We start from the raw sequence: 22326 nt of genomic DNA, 5'->3' as shown, positions 1-22326 counted from the left end.
GTTTTAGTTGGTAGATATATGCTCTCAGGGAACTTCAGTGAGGTTAAGATCTGTTTCTGGGAAAAGCATGTTTTATTTCATTACTAGCATGTCATAGTGTTAACTAGTAGTCAATACAAATTATCTAATACCGAACTGAGAATTTAAATGACAGAAGAGATTAACAACTATGTACAGGAAAGGCGGTAGCTATAAAATGCTTTGTTCTTGAAAAAAATGTGTTCATGCATCTTGTGTAATAAATCTATGCTTAACTTTAATGATTTCTTTTTCTCTACATGGAAAACTTTCCTTAATTCTTCCTAAGTTCAGGCCAACCAAGATGAAAATTTTGGTACTACTACACCAAGAAGCCAGATTATTCCTCGAACTCCGAGCTCATTTCGGCAGCCTTGTAAGATTTTGCTTTTGCTTTTAAAGTATTTAGTAGAGTAGTAGTCATAATACCAGCTGACATTTGTATAATTTACATAACAAGACATTTAGCTGCAGTCAGGAATAAGAGTAATGATGATTACACTTATTTAAGCTCTCATGAACAAGGAACTGTGCCTTACATCGACACATAGTAACTGTGGCATACGCCTTACATCAACACATAGTAACTGTGCCATACTGTTACCTGCTTGCCCAAACTGGAAGGCAGACTTGGAGAAGCCTGTGTGGCTGAGTTTGTGCTGTTATTTAGGCAATAAAAACAGGATTTTTTTTTTCTCTAAAGCTTAGGCCCCTTACCCAGCATGCCTCAATGTGCTTTCTCAAATTAGACGATGAAGACCTGCTGACTCTGCTGCTTTGGTTTGTTTAATTGAGTCTGCTCAGTTACATTTATATTAAAAGTATCTTTTACAGTAAAAAAATTTAATGGTTGTATGATAAGCTCAGTTTTAGAAAAGTAAGTTAATTCTTCATATTGTAAAAATGTTAACATTTAAAATATTTTATTGGCAGCCAGCACTGTGGAGGCCGAGGCAGGCGGATCTCTGAGTGAGTCCAGAACAGCCAAGGCTACACAGAGAAACCCTGTCTCGAAAAACCAAAAAATAAAATAAAATAAGATAAGATAAGATAAAGTGTTTGATTTGAATCTAAATAGTTGAAAATAGAAATTATTCTTATGTGTGTGTGTTTCATGTTCATGTGTAGGTATGTGCATGTTCCTATGTGTCTATGGGGTTTGTGTGTGTGCATACTTGTACACATGTGTGAGTTCAGAAGTGAGGTTGGGTGTTGCTCCTCAGCTGTCCAGCGTTCTCAGACATGGTTCCCCCTTTGGGCCCTGGGCTTTCTGATTAGTCTCAACTGGCTGACTGGAACTCCACATCACCTGCTTCTTCTCCACCATTGAGATTACAAGTGTGCCCTGCTGTGCCTGAGTTTCTCACATGGACACTAGGGATCAAACTCAGGTCCTCACGCATGCTGACACGCGCTTTACTAACTGAGCCATCTTCCCTACACCCTGAACAATTGCGTTTTGTTGCTGGCTTACTTGCTTTGTATTGACAGTGTTCTGCCCTTTCACTCCTAGTCACTCCACCAAGCCGAGGCCTACTAAAACATCCAGATATTTCCTGCATTCTTGGAACGGAAGGGAAGTCTCCCCGGCACACACAGTCTTCTGGGTTCTTGGCAAATCTTTCCATGGTATGTAAAATAAATGTGCCTCAATGTTTGGCTTAAAGGCCTTTCAGTGAAAGATGAAGATCTTTCCATCATGAAAGTAATTTCAGGCTGTGTAGAGTGATAAAATTGGTTAGACATTTGAAAAGAATCTAATGTTGAACTATGTCAAGTCACAGAAGGAAAAGGACAGCAGTAACATTTAGATATAGGTACAATACCTGAATCCGACTGTTTGCTAACCAAGCGAAATGCATTCTAAAACTGTTGATGGCTGTTGAAGCTGAACCCTGGTTTTGTTTGCTGGTTGGTTGGTTTTAGTTTAGTTCTTTTGTTTTTTGGTTGGTTGGTTGATTGGTTGGTTTTTTGAGACAGTGTTTCTTTGTGTAGCCCTGGCTGTCCTGGAACTTACTCTGTAGACCAGGCTGGCATTGAACTCACAAAGATCCATCTGCTTCAGCCTCCTGAGTTCTGGGATTAAAGGTGTGTGCCACCACTGACGGGCTTGTTCTGTTTTTTCTTTTCTTTCCTTCTTTTTTGAGACAGAGTTTCTCTGTGTAGTCCTGGCTGTCCTGAACTTGCTTTACAGACCAGGCTGGCTTCGAACTCACAGAGATCCACCTGCCTCTGCCTCCTAAGTGCTGGGATTAAAGGACTTATACCACCATGCCCAGCCTTGTTTTGTCTTTTCAAAACTGGGTTTCTCTGTGTAGCCCTGGCTGTCCTGGAATTCACTCTGTAGACAGGATGGCCTCAAACTCCACCTGCCCAGCCTCCCCAGTGCTGAGATTAAAGGTGTGGGCCACTGTACTTAGCTGCTTTAAAGTACAAAGAAGGCTGAAGTGGTGGCTCAGTGGGTAAACAGCTTCCTTCACAAGCATGAAGACCTGAGGCCAGGTCCCCAGCACTGATGTAAAAGCTGGATGTGGCAGCACTGTGACCCCAGAGCTGGGCATGAGAAGGACTGGGACCTGGAGTTCACTGGCCGGCCAGTCTGACCCAAACAGTAAGCCCAGATTCAGTGAGAGACCCTGCCTCAAAAGTGAGGTGAAGGGGCGCTAGAACAGGACACATCGACATCAGCCTGTGGCCTCCTCGCTGCCCTCCACACACAAAGCACAAAGCAAAAAGTAACCATTAAAAGATGAACGACAAGGAAAAAGAGGACTGTCTGCCTGTGGGGTCTGACTGTAGGTAGTGTCCAGTTGAATTGAATTAGAGGACCCCTGCCTATGCCTGCCTCTGAATCGATTGCTTCCTTCTGTAAGGAAAACCCTCTTCTCCACATTTGGTGACGTGATTGGTCTATATTGTGAAAGTACAGGAGAAGCTAAGTTGGCTTTTTCTACTCAAGACGGAAGAGACGTTTTAGGAAAGGATGAGACACTCTAGCAGACGCAATGTTATATATGCTGTAATGCACAGTGGCTTTATCTGGTTACCAAAAAATACAACTAGGAAAAAATGTGTCAAAGAGGCAAACAAAAAAACTGCTATATTAGCAACTCTAAAGGCATATTTAAGGGCAGGAGAGATGGCTTAGAGGTTAAGAGCACTGGCTGCCCTTCCAAAGGTTCTGAGCTCAATTCCCAGCAGCCATGTGGTGGCTCACAACCATCTATAATGAGATCTGGTGCCCTCTTCTGGCTTGTACTATACTTAATTAGAATTCAAGCCAGGTATGGTGGCACATGCCTTTAATCCCAGCACTTGGGAGGCAGAGGTAGGTGGATTTCTCTGAGTTCCAGGCCAGCCTGGTCTACAGAGTTCCAGGATAACCTGGACTGTTACACAGAGAAACCCTGTCTGGAGGCTGGGGGAAAAGGCATATTTAATTCCAAATCAAAATGGTTTAGACTTTGACATTGTGGTTTATTAAACACCCAGTGAGTTTTTTATGCACATATGAAGTTACCTAACATAGATATTCTCTGAAGGGAAGTTTGCTTTAATGATTAAGTCCGTTCCCTCCCCCGCCCCTTTTTGGGAGTCAGAGCAAGGGCTGGGTGGTACATGCCCGTCACGCCAGCACCAGAAGATAGAGGCGGGAGGGCCAAGGGTTCAGCAGCAGCACAGAATGCTGGACATAGCCGTGGGCTGCATTAAGACCTGTTGTAAAACAAACATTTTTAAGCTGAAAGAGTAATTCTCAGATATTGGGGCTGGTGAGATGGCTCAGTGGTTAAGAGCACTGCATGTTTGTCTAGAGGATCATGGTTCGCGTCCTAGCACCCACATGGCAGCTCACAACCACCTATAACTCCAGCCCTGGGGATTCAGTGTTCTCTTCTGGCTTCTGTGAACACAGTGCGCACAAGTGGTGCATAGGCACATATTCAGGCAAAGCATCCAAACACAGAAAAGAAAATAAAAGATAAAGAAAACTGTAGCTTTCTTAATGAGATCATGGTCTATTGGCTGTCTTTTAAAAATGAAAAACATGTAAGATAAAAAAAAACTTTATTCATTATTAATTTACTTATTTAATAATGATACTTCTGTTGCTTTTCTTTCTTTTTAAGGTGACTAATTTGGATGACAGCAACTGGGCAGCTGCATTCTCATCACAGCGTTTAGGGTTGTACACAAACACAGAGGCCCATAGTATGACCGAGGACATAAACCTAAGTGCTGTCATGTTACAGGAAGATGACCCTGGAGAGGCTGGTAAATGGCTTTGAGATTTAAGTTGTTTATTCACCAAGATGAAGGAAAGATGTTCTTGAACATCATCAAAATGTGATTTTTCCTGGGCATAGAGATATAGGCCTGTAATCTAATACTTGGGAGGCAAAGGCAGGTGGATCTCTGTGGGTTTGAGATAAGCCTAGTCTACCTAGTAATTTCCTGCCAGCCAGGGCTATGTAGTAGAACTCTGTCTCAACAGTGTGTGTGTGTGTGTGTGTGTGTGTGTGTGTGTGTGTGTTTGTGTTTGAGTGCTATAGCTCTGAAAAATACACATTTTTGAAAATTCTAGATGCTAGAAATCCAAGATGAAGGCATTGCAGTGCTGGGTCTTTTAAGGCCTGCTTCCCTCCTTGGCTTGCAGGTCACCCTTTGCTCCCTCACCTTGCCTGGTCCTTCTCCTATAATGCAGTTTTGTTAAGCTGATTAGTCATGGCCATCTTCTTTGTTTTGTTTTGTTTTTTAATGTGGTTGGGTGTTTCGGCTGCATATGTGTCTGCACATTGCATGCCTACTACTTGAGAAGGACAGAAAAAGGCATGTATTTCCTGGAGTTACAGATAGTTGTAAGAGCTGCTATGTGGTTGCTGGGAATTGAGTTGGGTCATATGGAAGAACAGCCAGTGCTCTTAACTGCTGAGCCATCTTTCCAGCCCCAGTATCTGAGGATTATTCTTTAGCTTTAAAAAACTTTGTTGTAGCCAGGCACAGTGGTACACACCTATAGTCCCAGCAAGGTCAGAGTCAGCTGGATCTCTGTGGCCAGCCTGGCCTGCAAAGCAAGTCCAGGACTGCCAAGGCTACACAGAGAAACCCTGTCTCAAAAAGCCCCCCCCCACCCAAAAAAAAAAAAGATTATTTTACATCATGTCTGGAAAAGATTGAGAGCTTCGTCCTAATGTTCATCTGAGCAGTATTTGCCATTTTAATGTAGCCAGCTCTCATCTTTCTTTCTTGGGTCATGTGGAGAGCTTCTCTTTCTTTAGGTTTAGAGTGGAGTCTAATGCTCTTGATATGTTTTATTTTGCCTGAGGCAGTGATCCTGATGTCCAGACAGTATTGTAAACTGCTAGTTTGCTTGTTGTCCCTCTTCCCTGTGGGAAATGTCACATGCTTATAGGGTCTGCACCTGTGCACCACTGTGTGGCATTTTCTTCATTGCACCATCACCTTAACCAGCATAGATGGTAACAGTGCTAACCACTGTGCTTACCACTGCACCAGCTCTGTTCAACTGTTAGGTAGACATTCCTGTCTTAGAAGAAAAGAAAATGCTGCTCAAAGAGGTGACTAGCTTGATGCACTGGCCAGGAAGAGGTGACATCAGGAGGAAACTAAGCAGCCTGACTCCAGAGCCTCGCTGCACACACTGGACACGTAGCTTTTGTGTAGCATCTCCAAGTAGTATGTGTGTTGAGTGACTCAGAAATACTTGCTTAGTCTGTACAATACAGCCCAAAGTATTATACAGGTAATATTAGGATGCCTGCCTGCTCCTCTACTCCCAGGTAGAACATGCTGGTTGATACCTATCCTAACTCTCAGTTACTTTGTTGTGATATACTTAAAATATAAGTCGGGCCGGGTGTGGTAGTGCACGCCTTTAATCCCAGTGCTCGAGAGGCAGATGCAGGTAGATCACTGTGAGTTCAAGGCCAGCCTGGTCCACAAAGCAAGTCCAGGACAGCCAGGGTTGCATATCAATAATGAAATCTTAAGGATATCAGTTCCGAGGAACAATTCTCCTGGCGTAGTCGGCAGGATTTCTTTTGCTGGAACCTGGAGCAACCAGAACCCGGAGCCCAGAACCCTGAAGTCTTCCCTTGAGTGGTTCTCTCTAGGAGCATCTCGAAGTGGAGCTGTGAACAGCCAAAACTATCTCCGCTGTCCAGAACAGCAGCCCCCGCGTCCTGTTTGGGGCTCCGATATATACCTCCCCCTAGAGTCTGCTCTTGGGGTTTGGTCATGGGTTTTCTTCAGCTGGCAACAGTCAGGCTCCTGCACGAGGTGGCTCGTCTTCTAGTAACATCACCAGTTCTCTCACAAGTCCGTTCCCCATCCCACTCTTGGGATCATATCAAACAACATGTTTATCTCTTCTTCACTGCTGTGGGGAAAAGCTACTGTGTCACTTCACACTTAAGAGGTGTGTGAAGGGGATACACTTACGGAGACGTGGAGTGGAACAATGGCTGCTGAGGGTGACAGTGTTACTGTCAGTGCAGGCAGTAGTGCAGTGTGTGTACCCAATGCCACTGGACAACACCCTTAAAGTATGGGCGACAGTGTTACTGTCAGTGCAGGCAGCACCGCAGTGTGTGTACCCAATGCCACTGAACAACACACTTAAAAATTGTTACAAATTTGTAAAGTTTTGTTTTGTTTTTGAGACCAGGTTTCTTTGTGTGTTCCTGGCTATCCTGGAAATTATTCTATAGACTAGGCTGGTCTTGAACTCAACGATCCACAACTTTATGTGTATGAATGTTTTGCCTGCATGTATGTGCACAATATACGTGCCTGGTCCTGTGGAAGTGCAGAAGGCATCAGACCTCCTGGAACTGGAGTTACAGATGATTGTGAGTGTCTGTGTGGCGTGGGTGCTGGGAACCAAATCTAGGTCCTCTGCAAGAACAGCAAGTGCTCTTGAGCTCTGAGCCAACGTCTCTCTCCCCAGCCCCACATCACTATTTCTTCAAGGTACAGTCGTGGTGGATGGAGGGCAAAGACTTGTAGCTATTTTTGTGGTTTTAAACCAATAGAATTTTGTAAGCTTGTCACTTCCTTCTTGTTCGCTTTTGTTTCCATGTGTTTTAGCATCCGTGAGTATGTTCTCTGATTTCCTGCAGTCTTTCCTGAAGCACTCCTCAACCACAGTTTTTGATCTTGTAGAAGAGTACGAAAATATCTGTGGTAGTCAGGTAAGTTCATCCTGTCCCGGGCTGCTACCCTGCATGCTTGTAGCTTTCTTGTATATTAACCTGATGATTCCTACGCTGTGCTTGCCAGGGCTCATGGTGGAGGTTAGGGGAACTGGCCAGAGGCTCTCTGCTTTGTACATACTGGGGAATAAAAGGAATCTGCTCTTTAAAAAGCAAAGTCCGAGGCTAGAGAGAGCTCAGTGAGAAAAAGCTTGACTCTGCAAGCATGGGGGCCTGATTTCCGAGTCCAAGCAGCCCAGGGTCACAAACCTGTGGGGAGCAACAAGACAATTCCAGGAGGCTGTTCACTGGTGAAAACAGATGCAAACTGTAGGGGTCAGTTTTCCCTCTACTGTGTGGCTTGGTACTATTTCCCATTGGACTGTCGATCTCATCAGCCCTCAGTTGATGATTCAGTAATCATCTGGGAAAGGTGAAACTTGCCCTAAACCTGGTCTTCAGACAGAGCATTCTTAGTGCATGTTTTCTTAAGGGTGGGTAGTGGGTGTGGTGCTTGTAGTCCTGTGAGAGTACTGTTTCTTCCCCTCACCGGTCACCTTTAAACCGGTCCCTTTGCCTCCAGTCCCCAAGCCTCCTGGTAAACAGTCTGTGTGTGTTTCAAGGAAAAAACTTGCATAGTTCTTATTAGATTCACTAAATTAGAGAGAAGAGGAACTTTGTTAAAGTTTGGTTTGGAAATAACATCTTGGTACTGATCATTGGTACCAAGAATTTGAGCCAGGTGGTGGTAGCGCACGCCTTTAATCCCAGCACTTGGGAGGGAGAGGCAGGTAGATCTGTGGGTTTGAGGCCAGCCTGGTCTACAAAGAAAGTACAGGACAGTCAGGGCTATTACACAGAAAAACTCTGTCTCAAACAAAAATCAAAACAAAATAATACTTTTGGGCTGGAGAGATGACTCAGAAGTTAAGAGCACTGACTGCTCTTTCAGAGGTCCTGAATTCAATTCCCAGCTACCACATGGTGGCTCACAACCATCTATGATGTGATCTGACACCCTCTTCTGGCCTGCAGGTGTACATGTAGGCAGAGCAGTGTATACATAATAATAAATAAATAAATCTTAAAAAAAGAATTTGATTTTCTTGGTTTGTTACATGTCATAAGTTTTTCAGATAGTGTTATTGGTTTATATGATTTTTTTTTTAAGGTAAATTTAATTTATCCTCTGGGTAGATATGTGGAGAGAAAAAATATACACCCGTGGTTACTGTTGTTGAATCTGAAAATTAAAGTATATTAAACTTTTCTATATAGTCACATAAATATATCTTACATTAGCATCGTTTCTGGTGAGGACATTATATTGCATTCTATTCAGACAGGATAGGTAATGAGGAAAAGGTCTGTTTGTGTATATATACTGTACAAGATTCCTGGTAGCACTGTGTACCTCAACTCAAAGATACAAGTAACTTGGAATAGCAGAAAAGCAGCTTCTTTACATCTGTTTTTAATTTAGGTGAATATACTGAGTAAAATAGTGAGCCGAGCAACTCCTGGACTACAGAAGTTTTCAAAGACAGCCAGCATGCTCTGGCTTCTTCAGCAGGAGATGGTCACCTGGAGGCTGCTCGCCTCTTTGTATAGGTAAAGCTGTATAGAATTCATAGGTGAAATAAGCATAGGGGAACAGTGAGGGGTGGGCTTGGTATAGGTTTGCTAGCCTTGAGATTTATCCTTTCTAATACGTGAGGTGTCAAATGTCAGATATGAGAAGAGGGCTATCAGGTTAGAAAGCTGGTGGTTAAAAAAAAAAGTCTGTAGCCAGACAAAGAAGAATATACCTGTAATCTCAGGAGGCTGGAGCAGAAGAGCTGAGAGTTTGAGGAGAGCCCAGGCTGCAGAAAGCAAGCAAAGAGACCTGATGGTTTGGGGTTTTACTATAAAATCATAATTAATTTTGCCATGTGAAAAACGTACATGCCCTTAGGTAGCATTAAAGGCTGTAATAGTGACTACCAGCTTTGTTCAGGGTGACATTAGAGTTACCACACACCACTACCTGCGTCTTACTTTTAACCTAATTGGCAGCTCATTTGTTTTTGCCTAGTAGAATGTGAAACAGCTTAAACGTGGTTTCATGCACTTGCTGAAATAAAGTGTTCTCATTTTGTATTATTTTTCCCCAGAGACAGAATACAGTCTTCATTAGAAGAGGAAAATATGTTTGCAATTGCTGTAAGTTTTCTAATAATTTTGTCCATTGTAGGTCCTTACAATTTGGAGATTTGACTTTTCAACCCTCCATTTGCATTTCCCCATTTAGAAAACATTATAAGTGCATAAAAGATACTCAGAGTAAGCAAATATTTATACTGTGGGTAAAGTCTCTTTTTTGTCCCTCTAGTTTATGTAACAGGATAATTTGATGTGCATCCTATCAGGTGTTCTTTATGCATCTTTGTACATACACATATAATCAAACTACTTTGGAGTAATTTGGCTTGTCTTGGTTTTCCTTTGAGATGAGGTGGATTCATAGTCCACATGTCCTCCAAGCCACCACCCTTCTGTCCCCCTCCTGAGTGCTGAGATTACAGGTGTGCACCGCCACACCACGTGGCCTTGTGTTGTTGTTTTCATTAACGTATGTACTATTGGGCAGTTTTGAGGCAGTCTCTTGAAGGATAAACTGGCATAGAACTGTCTGTGTCCGCTGAGAACTGCTGGGACTGTAAGGGGCACTGCCACACTCTCAGATGCTCATGTATGCAAGCAGGCACTCTACCTGCTGCGCTGCCGCCCAGCCCGGAGGTCTTTGTTTTGCTTTTTAAAAATCCGTTAGCAATAAATCTGTATGTGAGTAATAGTAATTTTTTGTGGGGTGGATAATTTAAATTAATTAATTAATTAATTAATTTATTTATTTATTTATTTATTTATTTCAAGAAAGGGTTTCTCTATAACCCTGGCTGTAACACTGGAACTCACTGTGTAAACGAAGCTGGCTTTGAACTCAGAGATCTGCCTGACTCTACTTCCCAAGTGCTAGGATTAAAGTTGTGCAGCACTACCACCTGGTTTTATAAATTTTATTTTTAATTTTTTTGTTGGTGTGTTTTTGTTTTGTTTTATTTTTTCCACTTGTGAGTTTTCTTTTTTTCTTTTTCTTTTTCTCTTTCTTTTTCCAAGACAGAGTTTCTCTTGTAGTCATGCTGTCTTGGACTTGCTTTGTAGACCAGGCTGGCCTCAAACTCACAGTGATCTGCCTGCCTCTGCCTCCTGGTCTACAAAGTTAGTCCAGGAAAGCTAAGGCTACATAGAAAAACTCTGTTTTGAAACCCCCCCCCCCACACACACACAAAAGAATACATATACAGTATGTGTGGTGCAGAGACATACATGAAGGCAAAACACTCATACACATAAAATAATAAAAATAAATCTTAAAGAAAATACATATGCAGCCAGGCATGATGTGATACACACTTTTAGTACAGGAGATGGGAGGCAGAGGCCGGCAGGTTGCTGAGTTGCAGGCCAGCCAGGGGTACACAGTGAGACCATGTCTGAAAACAAAAGAGAAAGCCCTGTAGAGGGAAGGTAAGTACAGGATGGTTAAGCGCAGTTCTCTGTCTTGAAGCCATCTTCAAGCACCCCCTTTTCTCTCTCCTTTAACTGTTTCTGCCACAGGCTATTAATGCGAGCGAGAAGACGGTTGTGGAAGCGCTGTTTCAGAGGGATTCGCTGGTCCGGCAGAGTCAGGTGTGGCTGGGATTCTTAAATTATTTCTTTACATAACAACCTTTGTGTTTCCAGGGATAGACTATTAAAAATAGCATTATTCCCATAGGATATACTATTGTTGTATGTTTATTTCGAAAAAGTAAAAATAGTGGTTGGAAAAGCTATTTGATACAGAAACTTCAGTTTAAGGGTGGAAGTTCCACTAAAATTAGAACGGACTTTAGAACTAACCCATCTTTCCTTTGTTTCTCTCCTAGTTGGTGGTAGATTGGCTAGAGAGTATTGCCAAAGACGAAATTGGAGACTTCTCTGACAATATTGAGTTTTATGCAAAATCAGTATATTGGTAAGTCACTAGGCTTTTGTTTTATCTTTAAGAATACTTCTAAAGTGGTGGTGACCCACACCTGTAGTCCCAGCACTTGGGAGGCAGAGGCAGGTGGATCTCTGTGAGTTCAAGGCCATCCTGGTCTATATAGTGAGCGCAAGGCCAGGCAAGGCTACATAGAGAGACTCTAGCTCTAAAAAGAAAAGAAGAAAAAGACACTATTAAGAAAATAAATGGGGGCTGGAGAGATGGCTCAGTAGTTAAGAGCACCGACTATTCTTCCAGAAGTCCTGAGTTCAATTCCCAGCAACCACGTGGTGGCTCACAACCATCTATAATACAATCTGATGTGCACTGTATACATAATAAATAAACAACAACAACAACAAAACAAATACTTTAAAAAAAAGAAAAAAGAAAAGAAATGGGCAACCAAGGCTACACACAGAAACCCTGTCTCAAAAAACAACAAAAAAACACTTTTGACACCAGCTCCAAGGGATCCAACACAGCTTCTGGTCTTTTAAAAAAAAGATTTTTTTAAATCATGAAAAGATAGATAGGCGTGGTGTCACATACCTATGGTCCTAGCACTCAGAAGGCAGAGGCAGATGAGTCCCATTTCTAGGCCAGCTGGTCTACATAGTGAGTTTCCCCTCCAGGATGACACAGATAACACAGTCAACAGCAAGGACATTAACAGCTGCCTCATAAGAGCAGGCTTATGTGTGCCACCAAAGCGTGAAATGAGTTCACCATCCTCACTCATCTAAGACAAACTGCCGTGCTCTGTTAACGACTTTTGCATTTTTTCTACATTGTCTTTTTTCCCCCTTGTTTTGAACACACAGGTGTACTTGTGGGGTGGGTGGTTTAGGTTGTTGTTATTTACAAAAAAAAATAGTATTTAGATTGCTCCTTTAGAAAACCGGTTTCTTTGTTTGTTTGTTTGTTTCAGGGAAAACACCCTCCACACCTTAAAACAGCGGCAGCTGCTGCCCTATGTAGGAAGTTCCCGTCCTCTGGTCACTGAGTTGGTAAGGGTGACTGTCACTGTGATGAGACAACCAGGACCAAAGCAACTTGGGAAGAGTCTGGCTCACTTCCGCTGTTCATCATCGAAGGCAGTCAGGATGGGAACTCAGACGGGCAGGAACCTGGAGGCAGGAGCTGATGCAGAGGCCATGGAGGGTGCTGCTTACTCTCCTTTGGCTGCTCAGCCTGCTTTCTTTTGTTTTTTGTTTTTGATTTTCAAGACAGGGTCTCTCTGTGTTAGCCTTGGCTGTCCTGGACTCGCTTTGTAGGCCAGGTTGGCCTCCAGCTCACAGCCATCCGCTTGCCGCTGCCTCCCGGGTGCTGGGATTAAAGGCGTGGGCTAGCCTGCTTTCTTTCTTTCTTTCTTTTTTAAGATCCTTGTAAAAAATTTATTTATTATATATACAATGTTCTGTCTGCATGTGTGCCTGCACGACAGAAGAGGGCACCAGATCTCATTGTAGGTGACTGAGCCACCATGTGGTTGCTGGGAATTGAACTCAGGACCTCTAGAAGAGGTGTTAACCTCAGTGCTCTTAACCTCTGAGCCATCTCCAGCCCCAGCCTGCTTTCAGCCTGCTTTCTTACAGAACCCAGGGTACCTGCGCTGGGATGGCACCACCTACAATGGGCTGGGCTTTCCCCCATCAATCACTAATAAATAAAATGCCCTACAGTTCAGCCATAGGGAGGCATTTTCTCAATTGAGGTTCCCACCTTTCAGATAATTCCAGCTTGTGTCAAGTTGACATAAAACTAGCCAAGACAGTAAATGTTCTTGGAAATAAAGATTGTCTTTTTTTTTTTTTTTTCAAGACAGGGTTTCTCTGTGTAGCCTTGGCTATCTGTCTCAGGCTTGCTTTGTAGACCAGGCTGGTTTTGAACTCACAGAGATCCTCCTGCCTCTGTCTCCCAGTTCTGGAATTCCAGGTGTGTGCAACCATACCCAGCTTGTCTAGGGATGTTTGTACTTGTCAGTGCAGGTGCCTACAGAAACCAGAAGAGGGCGCTGAGCACCTGGAGTTAGAGGCAGTTGAGAATCGCCCATCCTGGGTTCTAGGAAGCAAACTCAGGTTTTCTGCAAAAACAGAACTCCTGATAACTGCAGAGCCATCTCTCCAGCCCCATTTATGGTGTCTCCACACCCCCTTGAGACAGGATCTTTGTGTCACTCAGGCTGGCTTTGAACTTGCCACCCTCCGCCTGCCTGCGGAGTGCTCTCGGATATTCTTGTTTAATGGCAGCTAATCTGTGCTTGGGTTTGGTGTGCTGTGTTGTCTCTGAATGGGGGGATGTGTATTCATGCAGTTGTATTTTACACTCCTGAGCATGGCCCGTGTGCATGCTGGGCAACCTCTGTCCCGGCAGCCCCACATCCAGCTGCACTGGTGTTTCTCACGGAGTCACCTCAAAGTGAGCACTGAGTGAGCTCTCTTGTCTGTGTTCTCAAAAAGCTCATGCTTTCTAGTCAGCCTAGAGGTCTTAGTTTTCCCTTTGTATTTGTCCATTCTCTGTGTCTGTGCTAAGCACAGCGAGGGAATAAACTCAAATAATGTAGGTTACCTGGCTGTGCCGAGCTAGGATAATGGTATCCTGAGCTCCGCTGACTAGACATGCACTATATTGGGCCAACAAAATCTATTTGGGGAGGGGAGGTGCAGCAGACAAATGGACCTATTAGGAACCCTTGTGACACTTCATTGTATTTATTAACTAGATTTTAGATGAGTTTATTTCCATGTAAACACCATGTAGATCCACCCTTTCAGATTTTTAAAATGTAAAGGTGTGTATAGGGCCAGAATTGTAGCTTATAAGCTCCGTATTATAGCTACATCCTGAGTTGGATCTCTAGCACCGCTTATATAACAGCAAAGGTAGAAAATAATGAATACGTTTAAATGTATGTAGGCTCCAAATATTTAAGTTAATGGTGCGTTGTTCTTTATAGGACCCCGATGCTCCCATTAGACAGAAAATGCCGCTTGACGATCTGGATAGAGAAGATGAAGTGAGGTTACTCAAGTATCTTTTCACTCTGATCCGTGCTGGACTGACCGGAGAGGTGAGTGATGTCATCCCCTGTGGGTTCAGGTCCCGGGTGCCACAGAAGTGAAGTTGGAATATCTTCGTGCCCCAGCTGAGCTGCTTCGGTGTTGTGACCCCATCCAGTGACCTGCTGCCCTCCCTGGCAGTGCAGATAGAGCACGTGGCTGGGACATGCCCACCAGTGCACTCTGGCTTCAAGAATGCTTAGCAGCTCTTCAGCAAGCTGAACGTGGGCGCGTTCCATTGCGCTGCACATTCTAGTTAGAGCCTCCTTCCTCCTCCTCATGTGTACACGTGTCACCGGCTGATACTGCTTACACGCTTAAAGCTATGTTGGCTCTCCGTTCCTTCCCGGTTATGTTGACTTTTAGGGAATATCAATGGAGTGCATAAATGATAGCTTTCTTCTCATTATAGAGTCTTGTGTGTCTGTCTGTCTGTCTGTCTGTCTGTCTGTGTGTCTATCTGTGTATGTGTCTGTGTGTGTGTCTGTGTGTCTATCTGTGTATATGTCTGTGTGTGTGTGTGTCTGTGTATCTGTGTATGTGTCTGTCTGTGTGTCTGTGTGTGTGTGTCTGTGTGTCTATCTGTGTATGTGTCTGTCTGTGTGTTTGTTTTTCCTGGCTGTCCTGGAACTTGTTCTACAAATCAGGTTGGCCTCTCTGCATGCTGAGTACTGAAATTAAATGCATGTGCCACCACCACCTTGGCTTATAGAGACTTATTATGGTGATTGTTTATTCCATAAATGAAGGGTCCACTAAATCCATTTATTTTTAGTAAAATTCCATGTTAGTGGGTTAGTGCTATAGTACTCTATTAGCAAGCCTAAAATGAGGAAAGAAGGGAATTACTAGAAAAGTAAAGGGCTCAGTTGGTGAAGTGCCCCCTCACATGCTTGAAGCCCTGGATTGGTCCCCAGCCCAGCCAGAAAAAATAAGGAACATCCCAGCTGTGCGCGTTTGTGGGCAAAGTGGGGTGCCATTACCATTGCCTCTACCATCCCCAGTGCATGGTGCCACTGGTAGCTCACCTTGTCACCCCGGGTTCAGTGCTTTTCAGTTCTACACCAATGATGTCACGCACAGTTCCTTCTTGTTTCTGAAGGCACAACGGCTCTGTAAACGCTGTGGGCAAGCATGGCGAGCTGCGACCCTGGAAGGCTGGAAGCTGTATCACGACCCCAATGTCAATGGAGGTGCGTTGTGCTTTATTCAGAGAGTCGGGGTGGGGAGATTTAGCGCTGCACGCCTCTTTGTGGAAGTGATTGAAATGCTTCCTTTTCAGGGATGAATTCCGTTTACTGTTTTGTAGGGACAGAGCTAGAACCTGTTGAAGGAAATCCACATAGACGGATTTGGAAGATCAGCTGCTGGAGAATGGCTGACGATGTAAGATGGTGACGTGCTCACCGACCGTACTTTCACTCCTGATTACTGCAGATTAACTAGTGAAGGTGACCTGGGGAGCTGTGGAGTGTTCAGTGTAGCGCACGACTAAAGTTCCTGACTCAGAGAAGCTCAGTCAAGTTAGGACGAGGCTTGACGACTTAGCAGAGTGGTTCAGACCCCAGGTACTAAGACTTAAACATTACTATGAGGCAGAAGCGTGAAGGCCGAAGCACATGAGCCTAGAGAAGAGTAGTGGGCTCCAGCTTAAAGCGGCTTTCTGAGAAGACATCTGAGTTTACCGTTTAAACCCATGTGTGCTCTTGAGAATGAGTGCTCGAGGAAGCTGTAGGGTGGAGGGATGGGGCTCGATAGACAGCCCATACAGGAAGTCCCAGTTCTGAAGAGATGACGGACATAGTCCTAATGTCACTACAGAGCGCAGGATTATGCAGGAACTCTCACAGGGTTTATGGGAGAATGGGTTACAAGAAAATGCTTTAAAATTGGCATCAGTTGTGCATAAAAAGTGAATTAAAAGGAGAGCCGGAGAGATGGCTTAGCGGGTGAAGACACTTGTTGCACAGGCTGACGGCCTTTATAAGGCAAAGGAGAGGACTGACTGCGCAGAGTTGCCTTCTGACTAACACACATGCGCGCCACATGTACACCCACACGCACACAGGCAGACACATGTATCCTCCACTCGCACAACAATAATAATGAAAACTAAAGTGTTTTAGAGGCAATAAAATCATTACCTCAAATAGTAGAGTGAAAAATAAGTGGGGCACATTTTTTTTTAAAGTCCTGGAATTTGCTTGTTGAATTGAGTGTTGGGAAATTGAGAGCAGGAGTGTTTATGAAGAGTAGCTAAACTTGATACAGCTGAAATCGCAGAAAGGACTCAAGAGTCTGTTAGAATTATCCAGCCACTGAGTGCTAAGGGCCTGCCTGTGATGGTGGTGGAGGACTAGAAACGAGTCTTGTTTGATGGCAAGAAATCTTGACATGACAGAACCCTTAACATAAAATATAGCAAAGTGACGACACCCAAGCTTGATGTTGCTCCAGGTCAACCCCAGAAGGCGTTGGTGCTGAGCAACACTAGGAGAAAACACCGAGCTCAGCTCCGTGCAGATTAAAACTTTACCATAATGATCAAAATAGCCACTGGACTTGCCTTGCTTTAAAATTTAAATAGTTGATATTTTTTCCCCTGAAGATTTTAGAATTATTTTATCAAACCAAAAAGTCCTTCCTGCACCCATCTGTCACTGAAGCTTATGAATGAAGTGACTAAGACCAATCTAGAAGAATTATGAAGAAAACCCACACTAGAAAAAGGAATAATCTCAAATCTGTTTTCTCATTGTATTTTAGGAACTTTTTAATAAATATGAAAGAGCGATTTATGCAGCACTAAGTGGGAACCTCAAGCAGGTATGCAATGTTGTAATGCTCAACTTTTTCTATGGAATAAAACCAAATAGTTAAAATATTCTCATAATTCTGTGTAGCAGACCTGGCATCTTTCTAACAGTTGCCGTGCCAGAGCACGTCAGAAAGCAGGCAGTGACAGCCTGCTTGTTTTGATGCTGCCCACGTACGCATGGTTGTCAGGTTTTTGTGTCTATATGTGGGTTTTTGATTGTTAGCTTAGCTTGTTTCTCTTGTTATTTTGCTATAGTTTCTTAATATGTAGCTCATTCTAGCCTCACACTTACTTTTTTTGGTGTTAGGTTTTTTGTTGTTTTTTTTTTAAAGATTTATTATTTATTATTATGTATACAGAGCTCTGCCTGCATGCACACTTGCAGGCCAGAGGAAGGCATCAGATGACATTATAGATGGTTGTGAGCTACCATGTGGTTGCTGGGAATTGAACTCATGACCTCGGGAGGACCAGTCAGCGCTCTTAACTGCTGAGCCATCTCTCCAGCCCCCTGCTGTCAGGTTTTATTTGGGTTTTTTAGACTAGGGTCTTGCTCTGTAGGCCAGGCTGGCCTGACTCATGACCCTACCTCCTCTGCCTTCTCAGTGGTCAGATTATTCATGCAGCTGACGCTTACATGAAGACTCCCAGCATCCATTTCCTGATGATCTGCCTAGAAATGCAGAGCTGACGCACAGTGCCTGCTTGGGCTTATACCTGTGTTTGTGTTCCTCATCGCCCTCTGTCCCTCACACTTCAACAGCTGTTCTGAGGCATGCTGTAAAAATTGGAAATAATCTTTCGTATCAGCATGCCAAGTCAATGTGACTATGAACTTGGTATGGAGAAAGTCTTAATCATTCAGACTTCTCAGAAGTTCTAGTTTGGGAGAAAGATTATTTGATACACATTTTTAACCCCACAGTGTTCTTTGTCATTAGTTTGTTTTTATTTGTTTGTTTGTTTGTCTGTCTGTTTGTTTTTTGAGACAGGGTTTCTCTGTGTGATAGCCCTGGCTGTTTTGGACTCAGTGATTTACCTGCCTCTGCCTCCCAAGTGCTGCCACTAAAGGCGTGTGCCACCATGCCAGGCTTCTCTCTCGTAGAAGATGGTTGATTTTAAGGTTTTTGATCAGAGGATGATTGGTTTCCCTTTCTTTTGTGCTGACTGTATCCATGTTTCTGCTCTGGAATGGATGAAAAGCTTCTTCCTGTCTGTGACACCTGGGAAGACACAGTGTGGGCCTACTTCCGGGTGATGGTGGACAGCCTGGTGGAGCAGGAGATTCGGACATCAGTGATGACACTTGATGAAACCGAAGAGCTCCCTCGAGAGTACATGGAAGCCAAGTGAGTGTGGTGGTCACTTCGTGCCAGGCGCAGCCCTGTCACTGCTTGGAAGCCCTGTTGCACAGCCCTCCTCATGTGTCATTTCTGTCCCTTTTTGTTTTCCCTCTTCTGAAGCTGGACCTTAGAAAAGGTTTTTGAAGAACTTCAAGCCACTGATAAAAAGGTAAATGTTAATATAAGCCTGTTACATGTAGCATATGAAATAAATGTTATGTAGTGTACACTGTAGTTGAAAGGAGGAAAATGTGGAATTCTCCTTTCTCATTTTTTCCTCATTGTTATTAAAATAGGAGAAAGTATTTATGAATAGGGCCTGGTGTCTGGTCACCATGTGCTTTGTTACTTGGTGACACACATAGAAAAAAATTGACCTCAAAGTGATTTTGAACAGTGCTGCTTGAGTTGAAAGATTATCTTGTAGTTTATTTTGCCTGAGACCCATGGGTCCTTCTGTCCTAGGCCTGACCCGGAGGTTCCCCTCTAGGGCCCGCATGGTGTTTGGACACAGTGGACCCCACAAGTTGTCTCCTGACCTGCCGTGCACTGTGCCACGCATGCCCATACACACATGCATAAATAAATGGATGTTTTTAAAAGATAATAAATAGAATACCATCCCTAAGGTTAGGTATCTTATGGAAGATACTGTTGCTCTCTGGGTTCGTGGGCTGTGAGTGTATCGTGGAGGCAGCATCCTTCGCAGGGTTTTTGATCTTCCTAAAACAGTTCGTTTCTAGCTTTGTATATGTCCCATCAAGAATTTGACATTTTCAGTGTAGCAGTTACGTACATACTTCTGAATGAATGTAAGCAGCTTATGGCAATGTAAAACATTTCTTTCAGAGGGTTCTGGAAGAGAATCAAGAACATTACCATATAGTTCAGAAATTTCTTATCCTTGGGGACATTGATGGTAAGATACAGCTTTTTTTTACTTTCCCTGGGTTCTTGGTTTATGGGTAGTCACCTTTACAGCACTGTTCTTGAAGCGGCGCACATGACTCATGACATCTTCTAGTCTTCCACTGGCATCCACCCCTTAGGTGTACCATGTTTATTTCTTGCTGTAAGGCCACATCTGAGTTGAACCCAGGTTTTCAAGGTGGAGAGCATCCCGTGTGGGGTGCAGTGAGATATCACATCCCATAGGTGTTCTGGGGTGTCCTTGCTGGTGCTTCTGTCTCCCCTGAGCGTTTCTCACTACCCGACTTTGCTCTGGTGGCTTGTAGGGTTGATGGATGAATTTAGCAAATGGCTGTCCAAGAGCAAGAGCAGTCTCCCTGCGCACCTCCTCCGCTTTATGACTCACCTGATCTTGTTTTTCCGCACCCTGGGACTACAGACCAAAGTAAGTAAAAGTGTACAGCTTTCCCTGCTCTCCCACTTGCGATTAGCCTCCTACAGTCACTGTTGATGACTCGGCATGTGTGACTTGTTAGCTCTAGTCTGGCCACAGAATGCTGATGCTTGCCTAGTTTTGAAGAATTTGGTCTTTCTTGGTATCCAGCTAAGCTAATGGACTCAGAATAAATTCTGTGTGGGAGTTAAAACCCTTTCTTTGTCATTCCTGTTCTTTTTTTCCTAAATGGCAGTATTTGGGAGGAATACACACAGAAGATTAGTGCAGAAGGTGGGAGCTCCAGCTTTGGAGCTGACAGTCTGGTTCAGGTCTTCAGCTGTATGACTTAGGTGTGTAAGGACTTCCTCCGTGCTTATAAACATAAGCAGAGTCTACCCTCAGAGCTGTGGTGAGAGGGCCAGGGACCAACCTCAGCAGGTAAAAGGCCCATGCCTCATGGGGCAATCCCTGGAACCCGTGAGAGAACTGACTCCACACATGAACCATAAGTGTTTAGAAAGAGGTTCTGTTTTGTTTCAAGTAGAAAAAGAGTTGTGGTGAGGTGTAGTGAGGCATTGCCTGAGCTTTGGTAAACACATAGCTTGGGTAGCTACCACTTAGTGTAAATATTAAATTTCTTAAACTTTTTTATTATTATTTTTAAGTTTTTCAAGACAGGGTTCTCTGTGTAGCCTTGACTGTCCTGGACTCGCTTTGTAGACCAGGCTGGCTTCGAACTCAGAGCAATCTACCTGCCTCTGCCTCCCGAGTACTGGGATTAAAGGCATACACCACCACCACCCTGATGGTTATGCACTCTTTTAATCCCAGCACTTGGGAGGCAGAGGCAAGCAGATCTCTGAGTTCGAGGCCAGCCTGGTCTACAAAGTTAGGATAGTCAAGGCTACACTGAAAAACCCTTGTCTCACAAAACCAAAAAGAAAGAAAGAAAAAAGAAAAAAGAAGAGTGCATCACCACCACCTGGCTTCTTAAACAATTTAAAATTGGAATTTTTATTAGAAATTGTATCACTGTACCTATAAATGGTTGTATTAATAACTGGATCATGTGTTTTTCCTATGAAGGAAGAAGTTTCCATTGAAGTATTAAAGACATATATACAGGTAAGCATTTAGAATCTACAACTTGATTTTTTTTTCCTATTTTAATGTTTATACAAGTTTGCATTTTTGTATATGCACACTGCATGTGTGTGTGTGTGTGTGTGTGTGTGTGTGTGTGTGTGTGTGTGTGTGTTGCCATAGGTCACAGAGTGCTGGAGTACTGAATGGTTGTGAGCCACCATGTGGGTGTTGGGAACCAAACCTGGGTCCTTTACAAGAGCAGAAAGTGAGCCTAGTGTGGTGGCGCACGCCTTTAATCCCAGCACTTGGGAGGCAGAGGCAGGCGGATTGCTGTGAGTTCAAGGCCAGCCTGGTCTACGAAGTGAGTCCAGGACAGCCAAGACTACACAGAGACACTCTGTCTCAAAAAACCAATAAATAAATAAACAAACAAATAAAATAAAATAAAGGGCAGAAAGTGCTTTCCACCAGGGAGCATCTCTCCAGTCCCTAAACAACAATATTTTAATACCATATGGTCTGAAGCCACCTGAATCCAAGGCGATCTTTGAATCATTCTAAATACTAAATTCTTTTTTTTGTTTTTCAAGACAGGGTTTCTCTGTGTAGCTTTGGCTGTCCTGGACTCATTTTGTAGACCAAGCTGGACTAGAACTCACATCAGTCCTCCTGCCTCTGCCTCCCGAGTGCTGGGATTATAGGCGTGTGCCTGTATTAATGATCTAAAGTACATATCTATCTATGTCTCTTTTCTGAATCTATTTGAAATTTTGAAGCAAACTTTTTTCAAGGCACTGCTAACTTATTTGGTCTCCTTTGATCTTGTGTTCCTTAGCTTTTGATAAGTGAGAAGCATATAAACCTCATAGCATTTTATACCTGCCATTTGCCACAAGACCTCGCCGTTGCCCAGTACGCATTGTTTTTGGAAGGTGTTACCGAATTCGAGCAACGACACCAGTGCCTGGAGCTGGCTAAGGAAGCAGGTAAAAAGCACTTAAGAATTTCATCTGTTAAAAATAAATTTCATCTGTTATTTGTTTTTAGGCATATATTCTATAAAATAATGACATTTTCAAATGAGAATTTATAGATATTTTGATTATTTTTACCCCCATGTCTATTCATGTTTTTAAATATGTGTTTGTGTACGTAAGAATTGGAAGTGGGGGATATGTACGTGCCAAGGTGTGACCATGCCGCAGCACATGTGAAGGTCAGAGAACAGCCTTGGGCGTTGGTCTCCCTCCTTCCACCCTGTTTTGAGACAGGGTCTCCCTTGTTTTCCTGCTGCATGAGCCAGACTACCTGGTCCAGGGGCTTTGGGGCTTCTCCAGTTTGGCCTCAGTCTCCCTGTAGTAGCGCGTGTTTCACTCA

At 43.6% G+C, this 22326-nt stretch overlaps 1 protein-coding gene across 2 annotated transcripts in view; it reads left to right on the top strand.

Moving 5' to 3' along the window:
- NUP107 (nucleoporin 107) overlaps window positions 1-22326 on the top strand; it is a 38547-nt gene that overhangs the window by 2179 nt on the left and 14042 nt on the right. For both annotated transcript variants that reach the window (XM_084760410.1, XM_084760411.1), the window contains exons 3-21: window positions 308-394; window positions 1532-1647; window positions 4146-4290; window positions 7126-7229; window positions 8713-8840; window positions 9383-9431; window positions 10887-10958; window positions 11198-11286; window positions 12227-12305; window positions 14255-14368; window positions 15460-15550; window positions 15667-15743; window positions 17124-17183; window positions 18379-18524; window positions 18639-18687; window positions 19368-19437; window positions 19754-19872; window positions 20950-20988; window positions 21785-21935. In XM_084760410.1, coding sequence (XP_084616536.1) covers window positions 308-394; window positions 1532-1647; window positions 4146-4290; window positions 7126-7229; window positions 8713-8840; window positions 9383-9431; window positions 10887-10958; window positions 11198-11286; window positions 12227-12305; window positions 14255-14368; window positions 15460-15550; window positions 15667-15743; window positions 17124-17183; window positions 18379-18524; window positions 18639-18687; window positions 19368-19437; window positions 19754-19872; window positions 20950-20988; window positions 21785-21935 — 1785 coding nt within the window. The remainder of the gene's footprint in view (window positions 1-307; window positions 395-1531; window positions 1648-4145; window positions 4291-7125; window positions 7230-8712; window positions 8841-9382; window positions 9432-10886; window positions 10959-11197; window positions 11287-12226; window positions 12306-14254; window positions 14369-15459; window positions 15551-15666; window positions 15744-17123; window positions 17184-18378; window positions 18525-18638; window positions 18688-19367; window positions 19438-19753; window positions 19873-20949; window positions 20989-21784; window positions 21936-22326) is intronic.

The sequence above is a fragment of the Acomys minous genome (assembly GCF_964271855.1).
Source record: "Acomys minous genome assembly, chromosome: 15".
NCBI classification, from domain to species: Eukaryota; Metazoa; Chordata; class Mammalia; order Rodentia; family Muridae; genus Acomys; species Acomys minous.
The sequence above is the reverse complement of the archived record's forward strand: the minus strand, read 5'-3'. Positions and strand labels throughout refer to the sequence as shown.